This window comes from Tupaia chinensis, unplaced genomic scaffold (genome assembly GCF_000334495.1).
Source record: "Tupaia chinensis unplaced genomic scaffold, TupChi_1.0 Scaffold000114_1, whole genome shotgun sequence".
Lineage (NCBI taxonomy): Eukaryota > Metazoa > Chordata > Mammalia > Scandentia > Tupaiidae > Tupaia > Tupaia belangeri.
The window spans coordinates 129,947-138,783 of record NW_006159578.1 but is presented as its reverse complement, the minus strand read 5'-3'; the positions used below and the strand labels follow the sequence as shown (position 1 = coordinate 138,783).

At 35.5% G+C, this 8,837-nt stretch overlaps 1 protein-coding gene across 1 annotated transcript in view; it reads right to left on the bottom strand.

Moving 5' to 3' along the window:
• LOC102470661 (olfactory receptor 478) overlaps positions 1 to 488 on the bottom strand; it is a 995-nt gene extending 507 nt beyond the window's left edge. The window contains 1 exon segment of the mRNA XM_027770140.1: positions 1 to 488. This exon segment is cut by the window's left edge and continues 1 nt beyond it. Coding sequence (XP_027625941.1) covers positions 1 to 446 — 446 coding nt within the window. The 5' untranslated portion in view covers positions 447 to 488.
• Positions 489 to 8,837: the final 8,349 nt, after the last annotated feature.

Genomic DNA, 8,837 nt, shown 5'->3' with positions numbered 1-8,837 from the left:
AGGAGTAACTGGGCACAGACTTGTGTGGACATCTTGACTGAATAAAGCAGTGGGTTGCAGATGGCCACAAAGCGATCATACGCCATGACAGCCAGAAGGAAGCATTCAGTTGACCCAAAGAAGACAACTGAACTAAGTTGGATGGCACATCCCAGGTAGGAGATTGTATTACTTTCCATCAAGAAATTTACCAGCATATTAGGTGTGACAGAAGATGAATAGCCTGTGTCAGCAAAAGCCAAATGACTCAGAAAAAAGTACATGGGATGATGGAGCTGTGAGGAGATTTTGATCAGAATGATTGTGCTGAGATTGCCAAATATGGTCACCAGGTAGATGCACAGGATGATCACGAAGAGGATGACCCGAAGGATTGGATCATCTGTTAAGCCTAATAATATGAACCTGGACACTACAGTGTGGTTCCTGTCCACCAGGGAATCCATGATACAGTGAAGCTCCTACCAAAACAAATCTGTGGAAAAAACAGTATGTTAAGGAATTTATGTATGTGATGGTTTCATTTTCATGAATACATAGAAGTTATTTTGAACAAGCATATCATTAAAGTGAAGTTTAAACTGAGAATATATTGTTTTACTGCAGAATACTAGAGTTTATGTGTTTATATATAATGTCTTTTTATAAATTTTTTAACAATTAAATAATGTATATATATATATACAGATGCACACATATATATATTATTCATCTAGAGTTTATGTGTTTATATATAATGTCTTTTTATAAATTTTTTAACAATTAAATAATGTATATATATACAGATGCACACATATATATAGTATTCATAGCATTTTTAAATGATTTTTTATTAAAATATGAATTCATTTTGCTACCAAAAAATTGAAATTTATAGATAGTCTTTTCATTATATGCCTTCACATGAGCTTTCTGAAGTCCCTCCATGTGCATGTGTTGTATGTATACTTTGTACATATAAAATAAAATGTGTCAATGGGGCTTTAAAGATGAAAAATATGAGATTTATTAGAATAACAAAAGGAATTGAAGCAAAATGAGGAATAAAATGCATTAATATAAAATTATGTAATAAATAACTAACAATTTATCAAATGCTTGCTAAATTAGAGGCAAGAATTAATAATTAGATATAAAGGTTTATTTTAATTATCATGAAATAATGTTAAATTTTGTTATCATTTCCATTTTATAGATATGGGACCTGAGGCTGCAAATATGAAGTAACTTACTTAAGGCTACAGACGAAGCAATGGAATCAGGATGTGAACTTCAGGCAGTTTGAAATCAGTCCATTCCCTGGGTAACTTTGCTGTAAATGAAATTAAACAGTAGTTAAAATGAAGTGGAGTACATAGTTTTTCTAACAGTTATTTTAAAAAGAGGTTATCTAATTAGTAACACATTTATGTCTTTTCCAAAAAGAAGACCAGTTATAAAAAATGAAATGCAATTTTATTGATAGGAAAAAGGTTGATATATATATATATATATATATTAGTTTAATATATATATATAGCAGTTTAATATATCAGTCTATTATTGCATAAAACATTAAGATTAATATTTAGAAAAATTAAAATTAAAGTACCTTAATCATATAATTTCCAAAAGTAATAATGTTTTTAAATTAGAGTACCATTGATTAAAATAATCTTATATAGTGTAAAACTAATCAAATTTCAGTCTAAAAATATAAGACTCTCACCCAGGTCACCCAGCTAGTCTCCAGGATGACCTTCATCTCCCACGTTTTCTGGCTTTATATCTTTGTCTTTGTCCAAAGTGTCTGGTTACCTGTGACATTACCTGTGACATGAGCGCATTCACACACACACACACACACACAAAGTAAGTCTTTCCACAAGATATTTAGTAACTCACCTCCTCAAAGTATTTTAAAACTAGTGAATTTATTAGCATATGTTTGAGTGCTAAGTTTACAAACTATAAAGTTCTGATTTTATGTGTAAATAAATGAGGAATCTTGGTATATGGAATTATCTTTGTTTATTCACACTGGATTGACCATGGAAACTTAATTCAGCTAAAATTATTTAACCTACTACTTGATTACCTCTGCCCTGCTTCTCAACTGTAGATGATAGACACAGATAGAACTTTAATAAACAAATTGGTGGGCTGGCCCCATTGTCTAGGTGTTAAAAAACCTCGATCCCACATGACTGAGTGGTTGGAATCCTACACAGGTGGCTTGAATATCAAACAGGCACATGTGAGTGCATGCCCAAATCCTGACAAGGTTGGAGAAATGGAGAAGAGATTTAGGCATGACCATATACTATGGGGTATGCTTTCTTCCTCTCCCGTTCTCTCTCTTTCTCTGTTTCTCTCTGGCAATTACATGCACCCTCTGCAAAACTTTTTTAAAAGAATGAACTGTTTACAAATGGTAAATGAAAATCAAGGAACCAGATTTGCTCACTAAAGCAAAGATCTTACGTCTTGAAATAAAAATCTATTCATCTTACAGAAATAAGTTCAGTCCTTTTCATATAGGAGCCATATAATCATATTAAAATTTGCCTTTGGGGATAAATCTCTGAAGATTCTAGATTCAGATGTGAATTCAGGAGCACTAGGGACCATTACATCATCTTGAGAAAAGATAAAGCAATTCAGCTAACACAGACATTACTAATCTTGAAGGATTCTGCAGATTCTCAAGGGATCAATATTTATCTTTTTTTATATAGGTGTTGATCCATTTTCATTGGTAATTATTGGGAGTATAATAAAATAAATTAGCTCAAGGCAAAATATTGGTTCTAAATTTACTTAGACATTTGATGATAAAAAATACTAAACTGCAAACATAAAAGAATAACCTCTTCTTCATTAGTTCAGCACGTGTTCATCTGATAAGTATTTCGTAGCGATAAAAGAAAGACACTCCACAGGTATATCAAGGAATAGGGGTCAGAGGCCATGTACTATGGAATTTTAAATGACACAAGTATGTAGGAATGTGAATCATTTTTCCTAGAAAATGGTACAAAATGCTTTGAAGTGTTATAGAGAACTGTGAGGTAAAAAGCGGTTTTGACTTCTAGATAAATTATAGTTTATCATACTATGTGGTTCAAAGGATGACTAATGGCTAGTGGTGTATATGACTGGATGGATGATGATGAAAACATCAACACTCAACCTGAAGACCTAAATTGATTCTCCTGCTCAGACTAATCTTAGGCACCATTTGTCCTATCACAGGCACCGTTTGTCCTCCTTGGCCAAGGTGATTTACCACCAATAACACTAATGGACTTTGATTCATTGCTTACTCTGTGCCAAACACTATGCTTCCTGTCTCATACACATTCTCTCTCTTAATTGTCAGAATACATAAGTGAGCTAAGTACTTCCGTGTCTAAATTTTACAGATGAGGGAACTGAGATTGTGTTTAATGTACTCTTCTAAATGTACTCAGTTGGTAAAATTTAAATTAAAGTTTAAAAGTCAGACCAGCCTGGGAATCAGCAGTTAGCGTAATGACTATGTTGCTGGACTACCACGTAGTCAACCGTGGTTCGAGTCCGGGACTGGTGGCTTAAAACTCACTCCAGGTGCGTGTGCGTGTGTGCCCAAGATCCCAAGAGGAGAATGGAGGAGAAGGGATTGTGGCGTGATCATCCCCCCGGGGGGTGATTTCTTGCTTTCTGTCTCTATATCTCTGTCAGACCAGCCTGAGTTAGAATATACAGTCTGAACTACTGTCACCGGGATGTAAATTCCTTAGTGATGACCACTGGTTTCCCACTAGTCCTCAATTTTCAGTTTTATCTCCTCACCCTCAACATTTGTCCAATTGCCTAAAAGTGGCTGAACATACATCCATCACTGAGCAATGGGCCAATGCTCAGGATACTAATTCTCTCTCAAGCGCTCATGACCAACTTTGATGATCTTGCTTTCAGATTCCTGTCTCTTCTCTCTATCTTTACACTGCAATGGTTGTTGTATATGCATGGTTGTACCACTATATAACAACCAATGTGTATAAGAATTATTTCTTAAATGAATGTACTTTGTTTTTATGGTTATCAAATACTTGTATGCACTTAGTTAAGATGGCTTACAAGAGAAAAGAGTGCTTCACCAGTATGGATGCTGAAATGGGCAAAGATTCTCATTCCAGGAACCAGAAATAAGATCTCTGCTATCTGCCTTTTGACAGAGACAAAAGTTTGTGAATAAAGAAAGGAATTTATTCTGTGAGGCAAACACTGAGGAGAGAGTGGACCAGAATTCATGACCATCTCTTCCTTTCTGTTCTGTATATTAAACTTTAAAGAAGTAAAGATCAATGTAAGGTATATTAAAAAAAAAAAAAAAGGTCAAGATAATCATCATCTTGAGGTCACATGACCAGGAACTCTGATAATTATCTTGGCAGGATCACGGGGAGACTTACAGGGTCAGGGGTGGCCATCACTACTTGAGAGACATTGCTTTTCCAGGTATTCCAGGCAGAGCAGAACAACGAGTTTCCATGCTCTGCAAGGAGATTAAAGTGAAGCGATCATTCTCAAAGCAGTAAAAGCAAATGTAGTAGGTCAAGACAACTGGTAGATCTTGATTTAGAAGCTAGGTGTGGTTTCACAGTGCTTGAGCTGATAAAAATCTACTCAGTCTGTCATATGGAAGGCAGCTGGCGACATCTTTCCCTTCCTTTTCTCCACAGTCAGGTACCTGTAGGAACTCAGCAAGGTTATAAACTTCTATTAGTTCAGAATTAGACTTTGTCTATTCTGAGGGAGATAGATTAGGTTTTATAAGACTAATTTTGATGGAAGTAAAAGATAAAAGTCTGATTTTCCTAAGGTTTAATCTTTTAAAATTATAGTTCATTATAGAGTCTCGCTAATTTTCCTCATGGCTCAAATACAGTATCTTGGCTGCAGAGGCCGAAGCATGAAATGAAAAGTCTTCACCTGGTATTTTTGAGTCTAATGATGTCTATTCCAAAAATGCTCCTGTACACTTTCCCATGCCTTAGTTCTTCATTCAAGTATGTAACCATTTACAGCTTCACATCATGAAACTATCACACTATGAGTGAGAAACAATTTTTGTTTGCCTGTGCAGATTACTGAGTCAGGCTAATCACTATATTACTTCCATTTTTTTTTTTTTACTTCTTATTCCTGGAGAGCTGATTTTTGCCCAAGTTGTTTCTCAGCTATCTATCCCCTGTGTTTTCCATTTTTGGGACACTCTTCCCACTCTTCCTTTCCTCAGTGTTCCTACCCCAGAAAGGGAATATCCTTGATATTTTTCCTAAACCTTATCTACAACTGTGTAAATTCCCCTCAAGAATCCAAATTGAGTGAGTCACAAGTTGTCTTCAGGTCATCTGAATGACATGCCATTTTTCACTATTTATTTTACAAACACCTCAATGGTTTATTCTTCCACCCATTCAATTTTCTTTCTAAAACTTACTTTTAATTTTAATTTTATTTTTTTGGAGAGGTTTTTGCTATAGGGTGTGTGCGCTCGCCAGACAGACAGAGAGAGACATAGAGACAGAAAGTGAGAAATCACCCCCCAGGGGGGATGGCCACACTGCAATCCCTTCTCCTCCATTCTCCTCTTGGTATCTTGGGCACGCACGCACATGCGCCCAGTGTGAGTATGTCATCGGGTCCGGGACTCGAACCACGGTTGACTACGTGGGAGTCCAGCAACATAGCCATTACACTAACTGCTGGTCCCTTATTTTATTTTTTTATTACAAAAGTAAAATCAAACTGTGTGTATGGACAGATAGATTGGCCTGATTTTTATCATCCATAAATTATAAAGAGTAGATAGAATGTAATGACTTCAATTTGAAGTATAAATCCTTAGACAGACTTGTAGAGAATTCTCCAGTAAACCCACATCAATTTTCTAGCGATGTAACGCTGTTATCCAATACTTTGCCAGTGATCCTAGAAAAGTGCACTATTTCAGACATAGCCTCTCTACTTTCCTGACTCATGACCTATACTTTTGTTGAAATTGCTTTGTGCCTACCAGTTGCACATCAATAACATTCCCATCTGTCTTCATTATCATCACTCTTATTAAACCACATATATATATCATAGTGCACAATTCCTAGCATTATACATGAAAAATTTAACCCTTTCCCTTCCAAAATCTCTTTTCTTTGTTGTATTCTGCAATTTCACATTCTTGATATGGTTTTCTTCCAAACTGCCATAATTTATCTTCATATTTGCTGGAGAAGTTATTTCCTCTGAACTTTAAATATTGGACTAATCTATGGTTTGTCCTAGGATCTTACTCTTTTATATTTACAAACAGTGATTTTATGCAGTTTTATGAATTTAAATATCACTTAGACTTTGTTTATGCTCTCATTTATGTCCGACTCTGATTTCTTTTGTGAGCTAAAATATTTCTGCATTCTACAGTATAGATGCTGGAGGTCTGAATAAAAATGAGCCTCAGGTTGGGGCTAAAGGATTATTTCTAACACTTAAGAAAAATCTATATCCTCATTGACGTTTTTAGCAAGTCTGACTTTTTCAAATTTTTGCTGACATGGTTTATAATATATTCTATTTTAAAAATATAAGGTTTTCTGAGTTCTGAGGACTTTTAATCCTCCCAAGCATTCCAAAAAGAGTTATGAAAATCAGATTGACTATGATCCAGAGTTCAAATTATGACCTCTTATGTGTCTATGACAAAACAGAAAAGTACCTGTCATATTAAGAACCAGAAAAAAATCACATATTGGTGAGAAAAAACAGTAGATGCAAAAAGATAAACTAGATGCTAAAATTATTTTATGAGAATTTAAAAAATAATTTTAAAATGACCACTGAAACATTTCAGAGAGGACTCCTTGGTGCAGCAGTAACACGCTGCTCTAGGGAATTTGGAGGGGCCATCAGGTGGTGTGGTGGACTTCCAAGTAACCAATAGTGGTTTGACTCCGGGGCCCAGCAGCTTGAAACTCATGCCAGGTACATGTGCCCATGCCCAATAGCAAAAAATCTTTCTCTCAAAAGAAAGAAGGAAAATCTGGATTCTGTAGGGCAACCACAGTCACCATTCAGCCTTATACATGGGTACGAGTGTAAGCGCCCATGTTGTGACAGGCTAGTGGACTAGTGGAAGAGGATCCTGGTGTGATCATACCCTGTGTGTGGTTTTTATGTTTCTCTCTCTGTTCTGTGTACATAAATATCCTCCATAAAATAAAGAAAAAAATTAATATTTTAACAGCAATCATTTTATGAAAGAAATGAAAAAAATAGCAAATTTGAGTGAAGAATTAAAATTCATAAAAAGGAACCAAATAGAAATTACACAACTGAAAAATACAATGATTGAAATTACACAAATAAGCAAACACACTTGCTGAACTGGCTCAACAGTGGAGTGGAAATACAGAGGCTATGATATGAGAGTGCAGATGTGGAGGATGTGAATACACATGCATGGAGTGCACCAGAGCCAAACAACAAAGAACACAGACTAGAAAAGAAAAGAAAAGAATAGAGTTCCACATACTGTGGGATAATAAATATGGAGGTAACTGTCTTCTTGCTGATGTTTCAGAAACAGAGGAGAATCAAAGGGGAACTGAATATGCATTCAAAGAAACAATGGCTGAAATGTCCCCACATTTGTGAAGGATATATAGAGCCACAGATTCAAGAAACTGACCAAAACTCAAATAAGAAAAACCCAAGGATTTCCACACTGGGAAAGGTCCTAAATAAAAGTTTGAAAAATATGCACAGAATGATCTTAAAAACAGCCAGAGAAAAGGACTTATTACTTAAAAGGAAAAAGTCACGTGAAAGAAAATAAATTTCTCCTCTGAAACCATAAAATCAGAAAAAAGGCATATTTAAAATTTTTCATTTAAAAAAATTGTGCTTTTTGTAAGGTGTCAAATATGATGTTTACACATATATGTACATGTGATGTGATTACTATAGTGAGGTAGTGTAACATATCCATCACCTCAGTGTTACCTTTGTTTTTGATGGCAGGATCACCTCAAATCTACTGGCTGAGCCGATTTCCAGGATACCCTGAAACATTATTAACTATAGTCCTCCCATAGTACTTGGTTACTAAACTTATTTATCCTACATAATTGTAACTTTGTACTCTTCATCCTACATTACCCATTCTTGCCCAACAAGTACTGTGGTAACCACAAGTTTGCTATGTATTTCTACTTATGCAGCTACTTTTTAAAATTCAGACATGTTGCTATGTCACATTCCCACTACCCCAATCTCCTGTGAGTAAAACTATGACGTATGTCTTAGGTCCAGCTACTAGGGTTGAGGGGGAAGCTACTCTGGTATCTCAGCCTAGAGAGTAGCAGCAGCTACCAGCAAGTGCTATCGTGGCTGGGCCTGTATTCAACTTTTACAATGACTCCTCATATAAGTGAGATCATGCCCTATCTTTCTCTAAGTTTCTGGCTTACTTCACTTAGCTAATGTGAGAGGCTGGCAGCACAACCACAATTTTAATGGACCCTCGCAGATAGCTTTACTGCCAAAAAAAGTCACGTTAGCAATTTGATCATTGATATACCTCTCATTTTATCTCAAAATGCATATTCAGTTACAACTGTCACTACAACTCATATTTCTAGATAAATCGTAGCTTAAAATGGACACGATTTTAAAGATGAGTAAATACTGTAACCTCAATATGCAAAACATGACTACTCTTGAAAATATTTTTTTTCTTTTCTTTTTGGAGAGGTTTTCACTATAGGGCATGTGCGCTCACCAGAAAGACAGAGAAAGACAGAGAGACAGAAACC